Source organism: Rana temporaria, chromosome 13 (genome assembly GCF_905171775.1).
Source record: "Rana temporaria chromosome 13, aRanTem1.1, whole genome shotgun sequence".
In the NCBI taxonomy this organism is placed as follows: Eukaryota; Metazoa; Chordata; class Amphibia; order Anura; family Ranidae; genus Rana; species Rana temporaria.
Genome location: NC_053501.1, coordinates 263,797 through 288,018, shown reverse-complemented (window position 1 = coordinate 288,018; position 24,222 = coordinate 263,797). Strand labels below are relative to the sequence as shown.

At 48.0% G+C, this 24,222-nt stretch overlaps 1 protein-coding gene across 1 annotated transcript in view; it reads left to right on the top strand.

The window, feature by feature from the left end:
* PPP4R4 (protein phosphatase 4 regulatory subunit 4) overlaps positions 1 to 24,222 on the top strand; it is an 88,030-nt gene extending 63,808 nt beyond the window's left edge. The window contains exons 16-23 of the mRNA XM_040333564.1: positions 2,943 to 2,984; positions 3,425 to 3,499; positions 9,314 to 9,383; positions 9,465 to 9,545; positions 9,624 to 9,720; positions 10,055 to 10,107; positions 18,644 to 18,788; positions 23,340 to 24,222. Coding sequence (XP_040189498.1) covers positions 2,943 to 2,984; positions 3,425 to 3,499; positions 9,314 to 9,383; positions 9,465 to 9,545; positions 9,624 to 9,720; positions 10,055 to 10,107; positions 18,644 to 18,788; positions 23,340 to 23,364 — 588 coding nt within the window. The 3' untranslated portion in view covers positions 23,365 to 24,222. The remainder of the gene's footprint in view (positions 1 to 2,942; positions 2,985 to 3,424; positions 3,500 to 9,313; positions 9,384 to 9,464; positions 9,546 to 9,623; positions 9,721 to 10,054; positions 10,108 to 18,643; positions 18,789 to 23,339) is intronic.

Sequence of the window (24,222 nt, the reverse complement as noted above, 5' to 3'; positions counted from 1 at the left end):
GGGACGGTACTGGAAGGAAGCTAGTGGGTGGAACCAAGGGACGGTACTGGAAGGTAGCTGGTGGGTGGAACCAAGGGACGGTACTGGAAGGAAGCTAGTGGGTGGAACCAAGGGACGGTACTGGAAGGTAGCTAGTGGGTGGAAACAAGGGACGGTACTGGAAGGTAGCTGGTGGGTGGAACCAAGGGACGGTACTGGAAGGTAGCTAGTGGGTGGAACCAAGGGACGGTACTGGAAGGTAGCTAGTGGGTGGAACCAAGGGACGGTACTGGAAGGTAGCTAGTGGGTGGAAACAAGGGACGGTACTGGAAGGTAGCTAGTGGGTGGAACCAAGGGACGGTACTGGAAGGTAGCTAGTGGGTGGAACCAAGGGACGGTACTGGAAGGTAGCTAGTGGGTGGAACCAAGGGACGGTACTGGAAGGTAGCTAGTGGGTGGAACCAAGGGACGGTACTGGAAGGAAGCTAGTGGGTGGAACCAAGGGACGGTACTGGAAGGTAGCTGGTGGGTGGAACCAAGGGACGGTACTGGAAGGAAGCTAGTGGGTGGAACCAAGGGACGGTACTGGAAGGTAGCTAGTGGGTGGAAACAAGGGACGGTACTGGAAGGTAGCTGGTGGGTGGAACCAAGGGACGGTACTGGAAGGTAGCTAGTGGGTGGAACCAAGGGACGGTACTGGAAGGTAGCTAGTGGGTGGAACCAAGGGACGGTACTGGAAGGTAGCTAGTGGGTGGAAACAAGGGACGGTACTGGAAGGTAGCTGGTGGGTGGAACCAAGGGACGGTACTGGAAGGTAGCTAGTGGGTGGAACCAAGGGACGGTACTGGAAGGTAGCTAGTGGGTGGAACCAAGGGACGGTACTGGAAGGTAGCTGGTGGGTGGAACCAAGGGACGGTACTGGAAGGTATCTAGCGGGTGGAACCAAGGGACGGTACTGGAAGGTAGCTAGTGGGTGGAACCGCAAAATGACTGCATGACACTGCCGGTGACTCGAGTATAAGCCGATGGGGGCATTTTCAGCACAAAAAAATGTGCTGAAAAACGTGGCTTGTACTCGAGTATATACGGTATATAGAGAGTGTATAGAGTATATAGAGAGTGTATACGGTATATAGAGAGTGTATAGAGTGTATACGGTATATAGAGAGTGTATAGAGTATATAGAGAGTGTATACAGTATATAGAGAGTGTATAGAGTGTATACGGTATATAGAGAGTGTATAGAGTATATACGGTATATAGAGAGTGTATAGAGTATATACGGTATATAGAGAGTGTATAGAGTGTATACGGTATATAGAGAGTGTATACAGTATATAGAGAGTGTATAGAGTGTATACGGTATATAGAGAGTGTATAGAGTATATACGGTATATAGAGAGTGTATAGAGTATATACGGTATATAGAGAGTGTATAGAGTATATACGGTATATAGAGAGTGTATACAGTATATAGAGAGTGTATAGAGTGTATACGGTATATAGAGAGTGTATAGAGTATATACGGTATATAGAGAGTGTATAGAGTATATACGGTATATAGAGAGTGTATAGAGTATATACGGTATATAGAGAGTGTATAGAGTGTATACGGTATATAGAGAGTGTATAGAGTATATACGGTATATAGAGAGTGTATAGAGTGTATACGGTATATAGAGAGAGTATAGAGTGTATACGGTATATAGAGAGTGTATAGAGTGTATACGGTATATAGAGAGTGTATAGAGTATATAGAGAGTGTATACAGTATATACGGTATATAGAGAGTGTATAGAGTGTATACGGTATATAGAGAGTGTATAGAGTATATACGGTATATAGAGAGTGTATAGAGTGTATACGGTATATAGAGAGTGTATAGAGTATATACAGTATATAGAGAGTGTATAGAGTATATACGGTATATAGAGAGTGTATAGAGTGTATACGGTATATGGAGAGTGTATAGAGTATATACGGTATATAGAGAGTGTATAGAGTGTATACGGTATATAGAGAGTGTATACAGTATATAGAGAGTGTATACAGTATATACGGTATATAGAGAGTGTATAGAGTGTATACAGTATATAGAGAGTGTATACAGTATATACGGTATATAGAGAGTGTATAGAGTATATAGAGAGTATATACGGTATATAGAGAGTGTATAGAGTGTATACGGTATATGGAGAGTGTATACAGTATATAGAGAGTGTATACAGTATATACGGTATATAGAGAGTGTATAGAGTGTATACGGTATATAGAGAGTGTATAGAGTATATACAGTATATAGAGAGTGTATAGAGTATATACGGTATATAGAGAGTGTATAGAGTGTATACGGTATATAGAGAGTGTATAGAGTATATACGGTATATAGAGAGTGTATAGAGTGTATACGGTATATGGAGAGTGTATACAGTATATAGAGAGTGTATACAGTATATACGGTATATAGAGAGTGTATAGAGTGTATACGGTATATAGAGAGTGTATAGAGTATATACAGTATATAGAGAGTGTATAGAGTGTATACGGTATATAGAGAGTGTATAGAGTATATACGGTATATAGAGAGTGTATAGAGTATATACGGTGTATAGAGAGTGTATAGAGTGTATACAGTATATAGAGAGTGTATAGAGTATATACGGTATATAGAGAGTGTATAGAGTATATAGAGAGTGTATACGGTATATAGAGAGTGTATAGAGTATATACGGTATATAGAGAGTGTATAGAGTATATACAGTATATAGAGAGTGTATAGAGTGTATACAGTATATAGAGAGTGTATAGAGTATATACGGTATATTTGTTTTCCCCCCCCCCCCCCCATTACATATTACTGGCAGTTTTATAGAGGTGGGGGAGGGGTCTTCTTTAAGGTCATTGCAAGAAATAGAAAAAGTTGAAGTCTAACAAGATGTATCTTTCTTTCTTTCTATTTGTAGACGGTTCTGGAGCTGGACCGGATGGAGATATCCATGGATGCTGTAAGGACCTCTTTGATATCCCGGGAATTATTTCTGGACCCCCGAGGGTAGAAGGCGTCTCATTGGTCAGATTCCAGGTTTCGGTTGGGTGGGGCTGTTCTGATCTTATTGATCTTCAGCCGTCCCTCATCTACATTAGGAATGTCCTCAGCACTCTTATGAGGCATTAATGTCCAAGGGGATCACATGGGGACCCCAAAATTTGTGGGCCCTCTGAAATGCAAATTCCAACTCACTCTCCAGGCTGAGCCCTGGCTCCACCTCTCTAACCTTCTTGGCTTTCCTATTGGCCACTGTGACTGCCCACCTTGTTGGAATGCATTTCGAATACCACCCCATAGACATGACCTGCAGGCGCTATTTCTATGACCGTTGTCTAGTGGAACTCCAGGCTCCATGTTTTGAATGAACTCCGTTACAATTTGTTGTATTTGTTCCAGTTTCAGAAACGCTTCTTTGAAAAAGACTTATTGGACCAGGAGAAGGAGAGGGAGGAGCATCTACTGCTGGAAATGGTACATATAAAGTGCAACTCAATGTCAAATCTTAAGGTTTGCTATGTTTTAGGGAGGTGTTGGGCAACACCCCCCCCTAGACTCACCCGAGGAGCACCCCCCCCCAGACTCACCCGAGGAGCACCCCCCCCAGACTCACCCGAGGAGCACCCCCCAGACTCACCCGAGGAGCACCCCCCCCAGACTCAACCAAGGAGCACCCCCCCCCCCCAGACTCACCCGAGGAGCACCCCCCAGACTCACCCAAGGAGCACCCCCCCCCAGACTCACCCAAGGAACACCCCCCCCAGACTCAATCAAGGAGCACCCCCCCCCAGACTCACCCGAGGAGCTCCCCCCCCCCCCAGACTCACCCGAGGAGCACCCCCCAGACTCACCCAAGGAGCACCCCCCCCAGACTCACCCAAGGAGCACCCCCCCCAGACTCACCCAAGGAACACCCCCCCCAGACTCACCCGAGGAACACCCCCCCCCAGACTCAACCAAGGAGCACCCCCCCCCCAGACTCACCCGAGGAGCACCCCCCCCAGACTCACCCGAGGAGCACCCCCCCCAGACTCACCCGAGGAACACCCCCCCCAGACTCACCCGAGGAGCACCCCCCCCAGACTCAACCAAGGAGCACCCCCCCCAGACTCACCCGAGGAGCACCCCCCCCCCCCCCCAGACTCACCCGAGGAGCACCAACTGGTCTTCACTCACAGCTTCTGATGGTGCAGATAGATAAGGAGCCCCAATGGCTCCCTGAGCTCTTTTCTGTGGATTTGTACCAGATCCTGGCCCTCAGGATCTACCCACCAAGGGGTGAGTGAGGACAGGATAGTTAAGGTGTGGAGACTAACCCCTGGGGATCAGCAAGTGAATAGTCAGGTCTCAGCAGAGGTCGAGGCCGGCGGTGATTGAGAAATTAGTCAGGTGCAGGCAGGGGGAGAGGCAGGTGGCAATCAGGAGAATACTCAGGTCCAGGCGGGGGTCAAGGCAACCAGCAAACAAGATGATAGGTGCAGGCAGGTGTTAATCAAGAGAATAGCCGGGTCTAGGCACAGGGCGAGGCAGGCAGCAGTCAAGAAATGAGTCAGACCCAGGCAGGGGGTGGGCAGGTGACAATCATGGAATAGTTGGCCTACAGGCAGGGGTCAACGCAAGCAACAAACCAGATGGCAGTGAGGTTCAGGTAGGGGTCAAGGCAGGTGGTAATCAAGAGAGTAGTCAGGTCCATCCAGGGGTCAAGGCAGGCAGCAAACAAGAGAGAAGTCCGGTCCAGGCAGAGTTCAAGACAGGTTACAGTTAAAGGGCTTGTAAACCCTCAAGGTTTTTCACCTTAATGCATTAAAAAAACACCTTTACAACCTCTTTAGTAGTGTGGTGAGGTTCAGGTAGGGGTCCAGTCATGTGGCAGTTAAGAGAGTATCCAGGGATCAAGGCAGGCAGCAAACAAGAGAGAAGTCAGGTCCAGGCATAGATCAAGACAGGTTGCAGTCAAGACAGTAGAAAGGTTCAGGCAGGGGTGGAGGCAGGTGGCAGTCAAGACAGTAGTCAGGTCCAGGTTGGGGTGGAGGCAGGTGGCAGTCAAGACAGTAGTCAGGTCCAGGTTGGGGTGGAGGCAGGTGGCAGTCAAGACAGTAGTCAGGTCCAGGTTGGGGTGGAGGCAGGTGGCAGTCAAGACAGTAGTCAGGTCCAGGTTGGGGTGGAGGCAGGTGGCAGTCAAGACAGTAGTCAGGTCCAGGTTGGGGTGGAGGCAGGTGGCAGTCAAGACAGTAGTCAGGTCCAGGTTGGGGTGGAGGCAGGTGGCAGTCAAGACAGTAGTCAGGTTCAGGTTGGGCCACAAAATATTCCAACTGCACACCTTCCAGGAAAATGGCCAATAAGTAAAAGGGTGCTGAAACGATCACCAGCTGGGAACCGGAAAGCAAATCATGTACACATATTCGCCAGCACACCAAGGATCATTGAAAAAACGTCCAAAAATTGAATGCATAATAGCGATCCAAAAAGCCGTTTTAACGTTTCGAGGTCACGCAGGACCTCTTCGTCAGGCTAAAGATACAAACACAATGCAGTACACAAATATATATAGAAAGCTGTCACCAATCAAACCATGTGAAAAAATAAAACCCACCCATCCCAATCACCTCCTCCCCCTCCCCTCCCCCCCAATCAGGAACCTTCATTGATTAAATTATGCAAGTACCTGCTAGTAACCAGCTGCTTGTGGATTATCATCAGGAAAAAGCAGCCTGGGGTGCCGACAACCTACCCCCGCTGTACTCACGATCGCAGTGGCGATCGCACAACTGTGTCACACATTGCTAGTGAGATAAATCAATCACATCACATGTAACAGGGCTGAAGGTGTCGACAGTATACCCCCCCGCTGAGTCTGCGATCGTAGTCACGATCGCACAGCTGATACCCCACATAATGCAATAAGGATTGCCAACCGCCAATCATATCTTACCACGCATCCCGCGCAAGCGCACAGGATGCGGGAAGACATCTCGGAAGACGCCGATGTGCGGCTGCTGCCACCATGGAAACAATGACGTCAGGGCGCCGCACATTGGCCCAACCTATCACTCAAGGCAGATGTGACAGTGAGGCTTGGAAAGCAAGCCGCTGTCACATGGCTAAAGGGGCCAAGGAGAGTTACGAAATAGAGGAAGTATGGTGCGCTCACCCCAGCTTAAAAGCGCAGCGGAAAGACAGTAAAAAAGTAGGAAAAAAGGAAAAAGATTAGAAAGAATAAACGCTGATGAGCATACATACAGATAAACAGGCATACATAAATAAGCTAAAAAAACGCTAAAAAAAAAAAAAAATAGGGGGGAAAAAATGTTAAAAATACAAGAAAAATAAAAAAAGAAGAAAGAAAACAAATAACAAAAGACAAAAAAGTGAAAAGTAGCCAGGATGAGCAGACTAAAAAGTAAAAGATGTAGACACTATGCAGAGAGCTAACAAAACAATCCGGGTGAAAACACCAACAGACAAATGGTTGCTACAACGAGCTATATCAATGTACACCCTATCAAGACCTGCCAAAGGTCTAAGTTGATGGGGTCATCGTCCATACATGGCAGAATGCACAATGTCTACATTGTCAACATGAAAAAGGAAAACAAAAATATACAATTCAAAAGAAGCCCACAGGGGCTTGAAAAAAAATCAATGGTATAAACAATACCATATGGGGTGTCATTCATAATGAACAATGGCAAAGCTAAAACATTTAAATCCAGTATGATTAGTGCGCGAGAACGAGAACGGTATGCGATTCGAGCAAAAAAGAACACTAAACGAATAAACCTAATAAAGGGCCAAAAGGCACCACATAGGGGAGCCTAATGGAAGACAGAGCGACCCATCAGCGATCATCAATGAAGCACGTCAGAGACAAATTGGTGTACTGTCCCCAACGTGTGTATCCAATACGCCTCACGGCGGAGTAGTGATCGATTACGATCACCACCCCTATAGGGTGCTTTAACATGTTCAATAACCATGCCACGAAGTTCGTGGACCTGGTGTTTGACTGTCACAAAATGTAAAGGCACAGGTTTGTTCAGATCTACCTGTTCCCCCTTGGCGGTTTTAGTCAAAGCTATCCTAATGTCGCTTCTATGTTTTTGGAAACGCTTCTTAAATGGGCCAATAGTCTTCCCAACGTATACTAATGTACAGGGACATTTCAAAATATAGACACAAAAGTCGGTGTTGCAATTAAAATATTCGCGTATGGGATAGCGACCCCCCCATATGCGGATGTGAAAAATATTCCCCACAAATAAGGGAGTTGCATACATTACAGTTATAGCATCTAAAACACCCGGTTTTATGGGATATTTTAGTTGCGGTCTTAGCGTACTTGTGTCGTGGGTCAGCCTGTACTAGGTGATCTCGTAACGTCTTACCGCGTTTGAACGCCATCATTGGTTTGGTCTTGATTTCAGGACCCAAAGATCTATCTGACTGCAATATTTTCAGATTGCGTTCAGTGGCGCATTTAATTGTGCCTGATTCTTGATTGTACGTATGGACTAGCATAGGGCAAGAGATAGACCTAGAACTTTTGTTACTACCCGCTAGTCCAGGTTGGGGTCGAGATAGGTAACAGTCAAGACCGTAGTCAGGTCCAGGCAGGGGTCGAGGCAGCTGGCAGTCAAGACCGTAGTCAGGTCCAGGCAGGGGTCGAGGCAGCTGGCAGTCAAAGTAGTTGGGTCCAGGCAGGGGTCGAGGCAGCTGGCAGTCAAAGTAGTCGGGTCCAGGCAGGGGTCGAGGCAGCTGGCAGTCAAAGTAGTCGGGTCCAGGCAGGGGTCGAGGCAGCTGGCAGTCAAAGTAGTCGGGTCCAGGCAGGAGTTGAGGCAGCTGGCAGTCAAAGTAGTTGGGTCCAGGCAGGGGTCGAGGCAGCTGGCAGTCAAAGTAGTCGGGTCCAGGCAGGGGTCGAGGCAGCTGGCAGTCAAAGTAGTCGGGTCCAGGCAGGGGTCCAGGCAGCTGGCAGTCAAAGTAGTTGGGTCCAGGCAGGGGTCGAGGCAGCTGGCAGTCAAAGTAGTCGGGTCCAGGCAGGGGTCGAGGCAGCTGGCAGTCAAGAAAGTAGTCAGGTCCAGGCAGGGGTCGAGATAGGTGACAGTCAAGACCGTAGTCAGGTCCAGGCAGGGGTCGAGGCAGCTGGCAGTCAAGACCGTAGTCAGGTCCAGGCAGGGGTCGAGGCAGCTGGCAGTCAAAGTAGTCGGGTCCAGGCAGGGGTCGAGGCAGCTGGCAGTCAAAGTAGTCAGGTCCAGGCAGGGGTCGAGGCAGCTGGCAGTCAAAGTAGTCGGGTCCAGGCAGGGGTCCAGGCAGCTGGCAGTCAAAGTAGTTGGGTCCAGGCAGGGGTCGAGGCAGCTGGCAGTCAAAGTAGTTGGGTCCAGGCAGGGGTCGAGGCAGCTGGCAGTCAAAGTAGTCAGGTCCAGGCAGGGGTCGAGGCAGCTGGCAGTCAAAGTAGTCGGGTCCAGGCAGGGGTCGAGGCAGCTGGCAGTCAAGAAAGTAGTCAGGTCCAGGCAGGGGTCGAGATAGGTGACAGTCAAGACCGTAGTCAGGTCCAGGCAGGGGTCGAGGCAGCTGGCAGTCAAAGTAGTCGGGTCCAGGCAGGAGTCGAGGCAGCTGGCAGTCAAAGTAGTCGTGTCCAGGCAGGGGTCGAGGCAGCTGGCAGTCAAAGTAGTCAGGTCCAGGCAGGGGTCGAGGCAGCTGGCAGTCAAAGTAGTCGGGTCCAGGCAGGGGTCGAGGCAGCTGGCAGTCAAAGTAGTCGGGTCCAGGCAGGGGTCGGGGCAGCTGGCAGTCAAAGTAGTCGGGTCCAGGCAGGAGTCGAGGCAGCTGGCAGTCAAAGTAGTCGGGTCCAGGCAGGAGTCGAGGCAGCTGGCAGTCAAGAAAGTAGTCAGGTCCAGGCAGGGGTCGGGGCAGCTGGCAGTCAAAGTAGTCGGGTCCAGGCAGGGGTCGAGGCAGCTGGCAGTCAAGAAAGTAGTCAGGTCCAGGCAGGGGTCGAGGCAGCTGGCAGTCAAAGTAGTAGGGTCCAGGCAGGGGTCGAGGCAGCTGGCAGTCAAAGTAGTCGGGTCCAGGCAGGGGTCGAGGCAGCTGGCAGTCAAAGTAGTCGGGTCCAGGCAGGGGTCGAGGCAGGTAGCAAACAAGAGAGAAGTCAGGTCCAGGCAAAGATTGAGACAGGTTGCAATTAAGAGTGCAGTCAGGTCCAGGCAGGTGACAAACCAGAGAGCAGTCTGGTCAATCTGGGTCAGCAATGGTCAGGCCACCATCAAAGATATAAATCTGTTTTTCTTTGTTTTTCAGGAACAAATAGAAAAGGAAAAACAACAAAGCGAGGCTCGGTCCAGCAATGAGAAGACATATGACAGGAAGCGTAAGTGACTGTTTGAAGGCGATGCGTTGGCGACGCGCCAATTAGCGCGCCGGCTCGTCCTCACTCTCTGCTTTGTTTCAGGTCGAGACAGTAAAACGGGATCGGCGTTGCCGAAAAATCTCCCGACAGTAATCTCTGGAACCTCCTCAGGCACACAGACAGGTGAGTGAAGAGATGTCACATGACCTATGACATCACAATGTAGAACAAGGCCTCACACTCCCGTCTGCTTGTTTGCAGTTGTCAGCAGAGAAAGCAAGAAGAGCAAATTGATCCGGAGCCAATCGTTCAGCAGCCACGTCATGCACCCGAAACACAGCTCCCTGGACAAGACCAAGTATGACATCATAAGAGAGACACGCCTCCCCCTGAAAATACCCATCAACCAGGCAGTCACCAGCCCCATTATTTCTGTCATGACAGGTTCACTTTAACCCAGAGTCAGTGCGGAGGGGAGTGAGCACGGCGGGGAGTGAGCGCGGCGGGGAGTGAGCGCGGCGGGGAGTGAGCGCAGTGGGGAGTGAGCGCGGCGGGGAGTGAGCGCGGAGGGGAGTGAAGCCTATTAGAGCCGACGGGTACATCGTCCGTTTCCATCCCCTCCCCCCTCATCCAAAATCATGCAATTATTCTGGATTCTGTTTCATCTAACTGCCGTTTTTCATCTTTTGTAGCAAAAGTAACTCTGTGATTGGAGTCGGGAAGAACGTTTTGCTGCCGTTTGTCGGTAAGAGAAAGTGAAATGTATTTTATGTACAACCTTCAACATCACATGTGGGCGTTACCTATGCAAATACAGCCTGCCTAGGAACGCCCACTTCTCCAGACTGACACCCACCCATCAAGGCATTTTCAGATTTGCATAACTCCTCCCAAGAGCCCGCCCACTGCTTGCATCATAGCTGAGGGCTCTGGAGAGTGAAGAACCAGGCAAGGGGCAAACTTCCTCCATTCTTCCAATGTTTCCTCCATTCTTCCAATGTTTCCTCCATTCTTCCAATGTTTCCTCCATTCTTCCAATGTTTCCTCCATTCTTCCAATGTTTCCTCCATTCTTCTGTTTCCTCCATTCTTCTAATGTTTCCTCCATTCTTCCAATGTTTCCTCCATTCTTCCAATGTTTCCTCCATTCTTCCAATGTTTCCTCCATTCTTCCAATGTTTCCTCCATTCTTCTAATGTTTCCTCCATTCTTCCAATGTTTCCTCCATTCTTCCAATGTTTCCTCCATTCTTCTAATGTTTCCTCCATTCTTCCAATGTTTCCTCCATTCTTCTAATGTTTCCTCCATTCTTCTAATGTTTCCTCCATTCTTCCAATGTTTCCTCCATTCTTCTAATGTTTCCTCCATTCTTCCAATGTTTCCTCCATTCTTCTAATGTTTCCTCCATTCTTCCAATGTTTCCTCCATTCTTCTGTTTCCTCCATTCTTCCAATGTTTCCTCCATTCTTCTGTTTCCTCCATTCTTCCAATGTTTCCTCCATTCTTCCAATGTTTCCTCCATTCTTCTAATGTTTCCTCCATTCTTCTGTTTCCTCCATTCTTCTGTTTCCTCCATTCTTCCAATGTTTCCTCCATTCTTCCAATGTTTCCTCCATTCTTCCAATGTTTCCTCCATTCTTCCAATGTTTCCTCCATTCTTCCAATGTTTCCTCCATTCTTCTAATGTTTCCTCCATTCTTCTAATGTTTCCTCCATTCTTCCAATGTTTCCTCCATTCTTCCAATGTTTCCTCCATTCTTCTAATGTTTCCTCCATTCTTCCAATGTTTCCTCCATTCTTCTGTTTCCTCCATTCTTCCAATGTTTCCTCCATTCTTCCAATGTTTCCTCCAGTCTTCCAATGTTTCCTCCATTCTTCCAATGTTTCCTCCATTCTTCCAATGTTTCCTCCATTCTTCCAATGTTTCCTCCATTCTTCTAATGTTTCCTCCATTCTTCTGTTTCCTCCATTTTTCCAATGTTTCCTCCATTCTTCCAATGTTTCCTCCATTCTTCTAATGTTTCCTCCATTCTTCTGTTTCCTCCATTCTTCTAATGTTTCCTCCATTCTTCCAATGTTTCCTCCATTCTTCCAATGTTTCCTCCAGTCTTCCAATGTTTCCTCCATTCTTCCAATGTTTCCTCCATTCTTCTAATGTTTCCTCCATTCTTCCAATGTTTCCTCCATTCTTCTAATGTTTCCTCCATTCTTCTGTTTCCTCCATTCTTCCAATGTTTCCTCCATTCTTCCAATGTTTCCTCCATTCTTCCAATGTTTCCTCCATTTTTCCAATGTTTCCTCCATTCTTCCAATGTTTCCTCCATTCTTCTAATGTTTCCTCCATTCTTCCAATGTTTCCTCCATTCTTCTAATGTTTCCTCCATTCTTCCAATGTTTCCTCCATTCTTCTAATGTTTCCTCCATTCTTCCAATGTTTCCTCCATTCTTCCAATGTTTCCTCCATTCTTCCAATGTTTCCTCCATTCTTCCAATGTTTCCTCCATTCTTCTAATGTTTCCTCCATTCTTCCAATGTTTCCTCCATTCTTCTAATGTTTCCTCCATTCTTCCAATGTTTCCTCCATTCTTCCAATGTTTCCTCCATTCTTCCAATGTTTCCTCCATTCTTCCAATGTTTCCTCCATTCTTCCAATGTTTCCTCCATTCTTCCAATGTTTCCTCCATTCTTCCAATGTTTCCTCCATTCTTCTAATGTTTCCTCCATTCTTCTAATGTTTCCTCCATTCTTCCAATGTTTCCTCCATTCTTCCAATGTTTCCTCCATTCTTCCAATGTTTCCTCCATTCTTCCAATGTTTCCTCCATTCTTCCAATGTTTCCTCCATTCTTCAAATGTTTCCTCCATTCTTCCAATGTTTCCTCCATTCTTCCAATGTTTCCTCCATTCTTCCAATGTTTCCTTCATTCTTCTAATGTTTCCTCCATTCTTCTAATGTTTCCTCCATTCTTCTAATGTTTCCTCCATTCTTCCAATGTTTCCTCCATTCTTCCAATGTTTCCTCCATTCTTCCAATGTTTCCTCCATTCTTCCAATGTTTCCTCCATTCTTCCAATGTTTCCTCCATTCTTCTAATGTTTCCTCCTTTCTTCCAATGTTTCCTCCTTTCTTCCAATGTTTCCTCCTTTCTTCCAATGTTTCCTCCATTCTTCTGTTTCCTCCATTCTTCAAATGTTTCCTCCATTCTTCCAATGTTTCCTCCATTCTTCCAATGTTTCCTCCATTCTTCCAATGTTTCCTCCATTCTTCTGTTTCCTCCATTCTTCTAGTGTTTCCTCCATTCTTCCAATGTTTCCTCCATTCTTCCAATGTTTCCTCCATTCTTCCAATGTTTCCTCCATTCTTCTAATGTTTCCTCCATTCTTCTGTTTCCTCCATTCTTCTGTTTCCTCCATTCTTCTAATGTTTCCTCCATTCTTCTGTTTCCTCCATTCTTCCAATGTTTCCTCCATTCTTCCAATCTTTCCTCCATTCTTCCAATGTTTCCTCCATTCTTCTGTTTCCTCCATTCTTCTAATGTTTCCTCCATTCTTCCAATGTTTCCTCCATTCTTCTGTTTCCTCCATTCTTCTAATGTTTCCTCCATTCTTCCAATGTTTCCTCCATTCTTCCAATCTTTCCTCCATTCTTCTAATGTTTCCTCCATTCTTCTGTTTCCTCCATTCTTCTAATGTTTCCTCCATTCTTCTGTTTCCTCCATTCTTCTAATGTTTCCTCCATTCTTCTGTTTCCTCCATTCTTCCGATGTTTCCTCCATTCTTCTGTTTCCTCCATTCTTCTAATGTTTCCTCCATTCTTCCAATGTTTCCTCCATTCTTCTAATGTTTCCTCCATTCTTCCAATGTTTCCTCCATTCTTCTAATGTTTCCTCCATTCTTCCAATGTTTCCTCCATTCTTCCAATGTTTCCTCCATTCTTCAAATGTTTCCTCCATTCTTCCAATGTTTCCTCCATTCTTCCAATGTTTCCTCCATTCTTCCAATGTTTCCTCCATTCTTCCAATGTTTCCTCCATTCTTCCAATGTTTCCTCCATTCTTCCAATGTTTCCTCCATTCTTCCAATGTTTCCTCCATTCTTCTAATGTTTCCTCCTGCTACAGCAGACTAAATATGAATGCACAGCTCAGTAGACACCGGAATCAGAACCACAGATTTCAGACCTGACCTGGTCAGACACGCCCCCTCCCCTTCCCTTTGTGCTGAGGGGTGTGGTTATTACTCAGCTCCACCATCACAGAGCACTGCAGAGAGAAAAATCTGTATTTCTAAAGAAATGTTTAAGCAAAAATCCATCTCAAATCGTTACATGTGGTGGTACAGAACTACAGTGCCTTGAAAAAGTATTCATACCCCTTGACATTTCACACATTTTCTCATGTTACAACCAAGAACATAAATGTATTTTATTGGGATTTTATGTGATAGACGGTAACGGAGGGCCCGTGAAACCCAGGATCACTTACCCCTGCTTCAGCTCCCCATGCACCTCTTATGTCTAAATCACCCTGTGTCCATTAGGGGCGCAGAGTGACTGAGAAATTATTTCTTGGATTACTTAAAATGGGACAGTAATATTCATTAACAATATCTCTCAAGAAATATGAAGATGTGTCCCCTGAGTGCTGTGAGGTCTATGCACAGGAAGTAACTCCCAATGTGGGCATTCCAGGATATATGTAAAGACTGACTGATTCATATTGTTAGGAGGCGCTGATGTCGTCGACTCCGGCCCCCTGTCTGTCTGTTGTGGTGTAGATGAGTCCAGGATAACTTCTAAGGATCTTTTCATGGTGGCTTGTGCTAATTGACCCCGTATTGTATGAAGGAGTCCTGTGATAATGTGTATTGTAGTTTAGGAGACAGCCAGGCTGCTTAAAGGGATTAGTTAATTAGCTCATGTTAATTAGGTCTGGTCACAGGTGTGTTTTCAGAGTATTATGAGCAGAATATGGATGCACCTCCTCTTTTGACTGTGTATAAACCTTGTAGTCTTTTCAATAAAGTTGGTCAGTCCTGCTTGAACCTCAAGACAGAGCTTCGTCTCGTTATCGGGGGGGAATTATTCTTATGTGTCTTGTTTGCCTGACTGGAGTGTCGGTAGCTGCCTTGTGTTCGAAAAGGGAATATCCTAAATGGCTTTAACCCCTTTCATACTCGGGGTGCCGTTACATAGACCAACACAAAGTGACACATAATTGTGAAGTGGAAGGAAAATGATAAATGATACAAATAAATATGTGAAAAGTGTGGGGGGAGGGGCATTTGTAAAGTCAATACTTTGTAGAACCCCCTTTCTCTACAAGTCTTTTTGGGGGTGTCTCTACCAGCTTTGCACATCTAGAGAGGAACATTTCTGCCCATTCTTCTTTGTAAAATATCTCAAGCTCTGTCAGATTGGATGGAGAGCGTCTCTGATCAGCAATTTTCATGTCTTGCCACAGATTCTCAATGGGATTTAGGTCTGGACTGTGACTGGGCCATTCTAACACATGAATAGGCTTTGATGTAAACCATTCCATTGTAGCTCTGGCTGTACTTTAGGGTCGTTGTCCTGCTGGAAGGTGAAACCACCCCCCCCACCCCCCCCCCGGTCTCAAGTCTTTTGCACTCTAACAGGCTTTCTTCTAAGATTAAAGATAAAGGTGCATCAACTGGACAGGTATGGGACTAAAAGTGCACTTCCGGCGCCAGTGGACAATGAATTGTCTGATCCCAAGTGTAGAAAAAGAAGTGAAGGAAAGGTGTTGGATTTATCAATAGTAACTAAAATTGATAAAAAGATCCAAAGAGCTGCTATTTTAAAATGGGTAAAAAACCCAATAAAGCTATAAAAACAAAGTATCAAAATAAATATGGAACCGTGGTTCAAATGATAAAACAGCGCTAAGAAGTGTATAGCCCCAGGTAGGAGCTTTGAATATGAAAACAAAGGTGGTGTGCTAGGTGATCAATAAGCAAGGCGTGAGTGCACCCTGTACCCTATTTAAAGATTCACCAGACTAATAATAAAATTCCCAAATGGGATGCAGGCTTACCACAGCCTGTAAGAGGACTGGCTTGTAAAAGTCAATCCTCTCAGGCACAACCTCCTTATGTTTTCAGAATCTGCCACAGGTCATTCCAATGGGGGCACATATAGGCAAAAGAGAATACTCAATAGTGAAGTAAGACCAAAAAAATATCCCACACAATGCCAGGAAAACAAAGCCCCCTTAAGTAAATGCCCGTACAGAAAAACCAAAGTAAATGAACAAGTAATCAAGCCTGTAATGTTCTGCTGTCACCGCCGTCCACGAGCACCAGGGGCCGCACGAGTGTTTGTATCGCTGGTAGCGCTGGTAACCAATGGTCAGCTTGTGGAGCGCAGAAAGACTTCCTGTGTTGCGGACACAGGAAGTCTTTCTGCGCTCCACAAGCTGACCATTGGTTACCAGCGCTACCAGCGATACAAACACTCGTGCGGCCCCTGGTGCTCGTGGACGGCGGTGACAGCAGAACATTACAGGCTTGATTACTTGTTCATTTACTTTGGTTTTTCTGTACGGGCATTTACTTAAGGGGGCTTTGTTTTCCTGGCATTGTGTGGGATATTTTTTTGGTCTTACTTCACTATTGAGTATTCTCTTTTGCCTATATGTGCCCCCATTGGAATGACCTGTGGCAGATTCTGAAAACATAAGGAGGTTGTGCCTGAGAGGATTGACTTTTACAAGCCAGTCCTCTTACAGGCTGTGGTAAGCCTGCATCCCATTTGGGAATTTTATTATTAGTCTGGTGAATCTTTAAATAGGGTACAGGGTGCACTCACGCCTTGCTTATTGATCACCTAGCACACCACCTTTGTTTTCATATTCAAAGCTCCTACCTGGGGCTATACACTTCTTAGCGCTGTTTTATCATTTGAACCACGGTTCCATATTTATTTTGATACTTTGTTTTTATTTCTTCTAAGATTGTCCTGTATTTGTCTCCATCCATCTTCCCATCTGACCAGCTTCCCTGTCCCTGCTGAAGAAAAGCATCCCCACCACATGATGATGCCACCACCATGTTTCACAGTGGGGATGGTGTGTTCATGGTGATGTGCAGTGTTTGTTTCCCCCACACATAGCGGAAAAGTTGAATTTTGGTGTCATGTGACCAGAGCACCTTCCCCCACATGTTTGCTGTGTCCCCTCCCCCACATGTTTGCTGTGTCCCCTCCCCCACATGTTTGCTGTGTCCCCTCCCCCCACTTGTTTGCTGTGTCCCCTCCCCCACATGTTTGCTGTGTCCCCTCCCCCACATGGCTTCTCACAAACTACAAACAGGACTTCTTATGTCTTTCTTTCTCCAATGTCTTTTTTCTTGTCACTCTTTCATAAAGGGCAGATTTGTGGAGAGACCACTAATAGTTGTCCTGTGGACAGATTCTCCCCCCTGAGCTGTGCAGCTCCTGTGAAGCTCCTCCAGAGTTACCATGGACCTCTTGGCTGCTTCTCTGATGAATGCTCTCCTTGCCCGGCCCGGTCAGTTTAGGTGGACGGCCATGTCTTGGTAGGTTTGCGGTTGTGCCATACTCTTTCCATTTTCCGATGATGGATTGAACAGAAGCTCCGTGAGATCTTCAAAGCTTGGGAGATTTTCTATAACCTAACCCTGTTTTATACTTCTCCACAACTTTATCCCTGACCTGTCTGGTGTGTTCCTCGGCCTTCATGATGCTGTTTGTTCACCAAGGTTCTCCAACAAACCACTGAGGGCTTCACAGAACAGCTGTATTTATACTGAGATCAAATGACACACAGGGGGACTCTATTTACTAATTAGGTGACTTCTGAAGGCAATTGGTTCCTCTAGATCAGTGGTCTCCAAACTGCGGCCCTTTGCTTGCCTTTATCCAGCCCTTGGGGCAGTATCCCTCCCACTGATACGAGACACTATTCTGACATCTGACACCGACAGTGGAGCACCATTTCTCCCACTGACACCACTAATGGGGCTCTTTTCCTCCCTATGATACCAACAATGGGGCACTATTCCTCCCCCTAATACCAGATGTTTAGTTCCACTGATGTCAGGAACATTTCCACCCCCTGCTGGCCAAAGTCCGGCCCTCCAAGAGTCTGAGGAACAATAAAGCGGCCCTTTGTTTAGAATGTTTGGAGACCCCTGCTCTAGATTTTAGTTATCAGAGTAAAGGGGGCTGAATACAAATGCCCCTCCCCCCCACACTTTTCACATATTTGTATCATTTTCCTTCCACTTCACAATTATGTGACACTTTGTGTTGGTCCATCACATAAAATCCCAATAAAATACATTTCCGTTTTTGGTTGTAACAAAATGTGGAAAATTTCAAGGGGTATGAATACTTTTCCCAGGCTCTGTGTATAGAGGGGTATGAATACTTTTCCCAGGCTCTGTGTATAGAGGGGTATGAATACTTTTTCCAGGCTCTGTGTATAGAGGGGTATGAATACTTTTTCCTGTCTCTGTCTATAGAGGGGTATGAATACTTTTTCCTGTCTCTGTCTATAGAGGGGTATGAATACTTTTTCCTGTCTCTGTGTATAGAGGGGTATGAATACTTTTCCCAGGCGCTGTCTATAGAGGGGTATGAATACTTTTTCCAGGCTCTGTGTATGGAGGGGTATGAATACTTTTTCCAGGCTCTGTATATAGAGGGGTATGAATACTTTTTCCTGTCTCTGTATATAGAGGGGTGTGAATACTTTTTCCAGGCTCTGTGTATAGAGGGGTATGAATACTTTTTCCTGTCTCTGTCTATAGAGGGGTATGAATACTTTTTCCTGTCTCTGTCTATAGAGGGGTATGAATACTTTTTCCTGTCTCTGTGTATAGAGGGGTATGAATACTTTTCCCAGGCGCTGTCTATAGAGGGGTATGAATACTTTTTCCAGGCTCTGTGTATGGAGGGGTATGAATACTTTTTCCAGGCTCTGTATATAGAGGGGTATGAATACTTTTTCCTGTCTCTGTATATAGAGGGGTGTGAATACTTTTTCCAGGCTCTGTGTATAGAGGGGTATGAATACTTTTTCCAGGCTCTGTGTATAGAGGGGTATGAATACTTTTCCCAGGCGCTGTCTATAGAGGGGTATGAATACTTTTTCCAGGCTCTGTGTATGGAGGGGTATGAATACTTTTTCCAGGCGCTGTATAAAGTGATGAAAGGGGCGTGACTTTGCACTATAATTGTGTTTAATGATATATACTGTATAATGTACTCGGGAGATATAAAGGAGGAATGCGTTTCTTTCAGACGACTCCCTTAAAGTCCGGACCAGCAGTGCCAGCCCCTCTGTGGCGTTCTCCGGCGCGGTCACAACTTCCTCTCGAGCCGCAGGAACCTCCATTGACCAGAAAACAAACGGCAGTAAAGAAGCTCAGAGCCGGAAGCTCAGCCTGTAAGTTTTATTCTGTTGAGTTTTTTTAGTATAAAGTTGCAATTTAACCCCTTGCCGACCGTGATTGGACACAGCTGATCGGCTCTCCTCTACTCATGTCTGTCAGTGGAGTACGGCCGATACGCGGCTCTTCCTGTTTACGCTGTGATTGGACACAGCTGATCGGCTCTCCTCATGTCTGTCAGTGGAGTACGGCCGATACGCGGCTCTTCCTGTTTACGCTGTGATTGGACACAGCTGATCGGCTCTCCTCTACTCATGTCTGTCAGTGGAGTACGGCCGATACGCGGCTCTTCCTGTTTAGGCTGTGATTGGACACAGCTGATCGGCTCTCCTCATGTCTGTCAGTGGAGTACGGCCGATACGCGGCTCTTCCTGTTTACACTGTGATTGGACACAGCTGATCGGCTCTCCTCTACTCATGTCTGTCAGTGGAGTACGGCCGATACGCGGCTCTTCCTGTTTACGCTGTGATTGGACACAGCTGATCGGCTCTCCTCTACTCATGTCTGTCAGTGGAGTACGGCCGATACGCGGCTCTTCCCGTTTACACTGTGATTGGACACAGCTGATCGGCTCTCCTCATGTCTGTCAGTGGAGTACGGCCGATACGCGGCTCTTCCTGTTTACGCTGTGATTGGACACAGCTGATCGGCTCTCCTCATGTCTGTCAGTGGAGTACGGCCGATACGCGGCTCTTCCCGTTTACACTGTGATTGGACACAGCTGATCGGCTCTCCTCATGTCTGTCAGTGGAGTACGGCCGATACGCGGCTCTTCCTGTTTACACTGTGATTGGACACAGCTGATCGGCTCTCCTCTACTCATGTCTGTCAGTGGAGTACGGCCGATACGCGGCTCTTCCTGTTTACACTGTGATTGGACACAGCTGATCGGCTCTCCTCTACTCATGTCTGTCAGTGGAGTACGGCCGATACGCGGCTCTTCCTGTTTAGGCTGTGATTGGACACAGCTGATCGGCTCTCCTCTACTCATGTCTGTCAGTGGAGTACGGCCGATACGCGGCTCTTCCCGTTTACACTGTGATTGGACACAGCTGATCGGCTCTCCTCATGTCTGTCAGTGGAGTACGGCCGATACACGGCTCTTCCTGTTTACACTGTGATTGGACACAGCTGATCGGCTCTCCTCTACTCATGTCTGTCAGTGGAGTACGGCCGATACACGGCTCTTCCTGTTTACGCTGTGATTGGACATAGCTAATCGGCTCTCCTCTACTCATGTCTGTCAGTGGAGTACGGCCGATACGCGGCTCTTCCTGTTTACACTGTGATTGGACACAGCTGATCGGCTCTCCTCTACTCATGTCTGTCAGTGGAGTACGGCCGATACGCGGCTCTTCCTGTATACGCTGTGATTGGACACAGCTGATCGGCTCTCCTCTACTCATGTCTGTCAGTGGAGTACGGCCGATACACGGCTCTTCCTGTTTACGCTGTGATTGGACACAGCTGATCGGCTCTCCTCATGTCTGTCAGTGGAGTACGGCCGATACGCGGCTCTTCCCGTTTACACTGTGATTGGACACAGCTGATCGGCTCTCCTCTACTCATGTCTGTCAGTGGAGTACGGCCGATACACGGCTCTTCTTGTTTACGCTGTGATTGGACACAGCTGATCGGCTCTCCTCATGTCTGTCAGTGGAGTACGGCCGATACACGGCTCTTCCCGTTTACACTGTGATTGGACACAGCTGATCGGCTCTCCTCTACTCATGTCTGTCAGTGGAGTACGGCCGATACGCGGCTCTTCCCGTTTACACTGTGATTGGACACAGCTGATCGGCTCTCCTCTACTCATGTCTGTCAGTGGAATACGGCCGATACGCGGCTCTTCCCATTTACGCTGTGATTGGACACAGCTGATCGGCTCTCCTCTACTCATGTCTGTCAGTGGAGTACGGCCGATACGCGGCTCTTCCCATTTAGGGCTCTTTCACACGTCCGTTCCGTTCGTCCGTTTTTTGGACGTCCGTTAACGGACCGCAATGCTTCCCTATGGGTTAACGTCCGTTAGCATCCGTCTGCGTTAAGTTCCGTTTTTTTGGACGGAAGAAAACCCTATTTTTCTTCTGTCAAAAAAACGGAACGGACGAAAAACGGATGATCCGTTTACCATCCGATCCGCTAACGCCGTGTGCGGCATTTGGTATGAATCCTGAGGGGAAAGTCCCCGCCGGATTTTAAATAAAAATCCGGCATGGGTTCCCCCCTCGGGAGCATACCGGGCCCTTAGGTCTGGTATGGGTTGTAAGGAGACCCCCCCCCCTACGCCGAAAAAACGGCGTAGGGGGTCCCCCTACAATCCATACCAGACCCGTATCCAAAGCGCGCTACCCGGCCGGCCAGGAAAGGAGTGGGGAAGAGCGAGCGGCCCACCCCTCCTGAGCCGTACCGGGCTGCATGCCCTCAACATGGGGGGGGTTGGGTGCTCTGGGGCAGGGGGGGCGCACTGCGGCCCCCCCACCCCAGAGCACCCGGTCCCCATGTTGATGAGGACAGGGCCCCTTCCCGACAACCCTGGCCGTTGGTTGTCGGGGTATGCGGGCGGGAGGCTTATCGGAATCTGGGAGCCCCCTTTAATAAGGGGGCCCCCAGATACCGGCCCCCCACCCTAAGTGAATGGATATGGGGTACATCGTACCCCTACCCATTAACCTGGAGGCAAAAAGTTAAAGTTAATAAACACGACACAAGGGTTTTTAAAATAATTTATTAGTCTGCTCCGGAGGCCCCCCCTGTCTTCTTTATTAGCTCTTTCACCAGGGGGGGGGCTTCTTCTTTGACGTCTTCGGGTGGGGGCCGCTCTTCTTTGCCGCCGTCTGGTTCTCTTCCACCGCCGGGGGGGGGGGGGTCGCTTTTATAAAAGCGCCCCACCACCCCCGGCGGGTTTCCTCCGACGTCTTCGGCGGGGGTGGTGTGCTTCTTCTTCCGCTATCCGGGGGTCTTCTCCGCTCTCCGGGGGTCTTCTTCTATGTTTGCCGCTCTCCGCTGTTGACTCGGCGCACCCCGGTTCTTCCTCCCGCTGTCCGGTGCCTTCTCCTTCAGCGCTGAACGTCATCTTCAATGACGGGTGCGCGGCTTGCATCTTACTTATATAGGCCTCACAGTCCCATCATGCTCCGGTACCTACCCACGTGGGTAGGTATCACATAGGTAGGTACGGAGCATGATGGGACTGTGAGGCCTATATAAGTAAGATGCAAGCCGCGCACCCGTCATTGCAGCGAGAAGAGGCGACGTGTCAACATCGGGAGAAGAAGAAGACGACGTCACAGCCCGGAAGAAGAAGACGTCACAGCACAGAAGAAGAAGAAGATGAAGACGTTCAGCGCTGAAGGAGAAGGCACCGGACAGCGGGAGGAAGAACCGGGGTGCGCCGAGTCAACAGCGGAGAGCTCTACTCATGTCTGTCAGTGGAGTACGGCCGATACACGGCTCTTCCTGTTTACGCTGTGATTGGACACAGCTGATCGGCTCTCCTCTACTCATGTCTGTCAGTGGAGTACGGCCGATACGCGGCTCTTCCTGTTTACGCTGTGATTGGACACAGCTGATCGGCTCTCCTCTACTCATGTCTGTCAGTGGAGTACGGCCGATACGCGGCTCTTCCTGTTTACGCTGTGATTGGACACAGCTGATCAGCTCTCCTCTACTCATGTCTGTCAGTGGAGTACGGCCGGTATGCGGCTCTTCCCGTTTACGCTGTGATTGGACACAGCTGATCATGTGGTAAAGATCCTCCGTCAGACAGACACACCACGCCACCGATCGCTGCGCTGTGCGTCTCCGTGTGCGTGCAATGGCGGCTTATCCTGCTGGACGTCATATGATAACTAATCACTTCCCGGCCGTCCTTCTGCTACAGGCTGGACAGGAAGTGGTTAAAAACCATGAATAGAAATCTCTATTTGTATGAAAAAAATGATAAAAATGTCCTATGTGTCACATGACTGCGCAATTGTCATTCAAAGTGTGACAGCGCTGAAAGCTGACAATTGGCCAGGAAGGGGGGTGAAAGTGCCCGGTATTGGGGGGGCAGGAAGGGGGTGAAAGTGCCCGGTATTGGGGGGGCAGGAAGGGGGTGAAAGTGCCCGGTATTGGGGGGGGCAGGAAGGGGGTGAAAGTGCCCATATTGGGGGGCAGGAAGTGGGTGAAAGTGCCCGGTATTGAGGGGGGGCAAGAAGTGGTGAAAATGCCCAGTATTGGGGGGCTGGAAGGGGGTGAAAGTGCCTGGTATTGGGGGGCAGGAAGGGGGTGAAAGTGCCCGGTATTGGGGGGGGGCAGGAAGGGGGTGAAAGTGCCCATATTGGGGGGCAGGAAGGGGGTGAAAGTGCCCGGTATTGAGGGGGGGCAAGAAGTGGTGAAAATGCCCAGTATTGGGAGGCTGGAAGGGGGTGAAAGTGCCTGGTATTGGGGGGCAGGAAGGGGGTGGAAGTGACGGTATTGGGGGGCAGGAAGGGGGTAAAAGTGCCCGGGATTGAAGGGGTTAATAAAGTCAGGACTAAAATATATATTTATTCCTTTGTAGGAAAAACAGGAAACCTAAAGCTTAGCCAGTCCAGCCAGCATGGCGCGAACCAAAGAAGCATTGAGGCACTGGACTTTTCTCGGACGTGGGAGCGAAGAGCTGGCGCAGGAGCGCAGAACGGACACACCTACTTATTACTCTGATGTTCCTCCGGAGGAGAAAACTCTGCTGATAAACGTCATGACTGCACGGCGGTTACCGCTAACCAAGATGGCCGTCCCAAACCCCAGCCATCCGGACAGATCCCTTTTCTGTCTCCCATTGGGGTCCTTTAGGTTGAAGAGTCTTTGCAGAGAGGAGCACAACCTCAGACCGCGGGTCCCAAGTACAACCTCAGACCGCGGGTCCCAAGTACAACCTCAGACCGCGGGTCCCAAGTACAACCTCAGACCGCGGGTCCCAAGTACAACTTATTAAGACCGCGGGTCCCAAGTACAACCTCAGACCGCGGGTCCCAAGTACAACTTTTTCTTTTTTTTCTTTTACAAAATCGTTACTTTGTGTCCGCCAAACCGGCTCCAGTGATGTACAAACTTTATTTAATATCTTTTGAGTCTCAAATTGTATTTTTTCTCTTTTAGTGGATTCAAAAATCTCAGCTTTCTGTTCCTCCAAGTTGTTGTATCATTCTCCCTCCTCTCCCCGCGCCTACGGCCTCCGCTCAGAATGAACGCAACCGATACAGCCGACTTGTAAAAAATGCCAATATGTACGCACTATGGAGCGATTGTAAGCTTCTATATTTGCAGCGGAATAAGAATATGTATATTCATATATAAAGTATTTTTTTCATTGTATCAAAATTCTAAAATGGTAAAAAATGAACTTGGAGCCCCGGATGAGTGCGCTTTTTACGAGGTCAATAAAGAATCAGTAAGTCTGA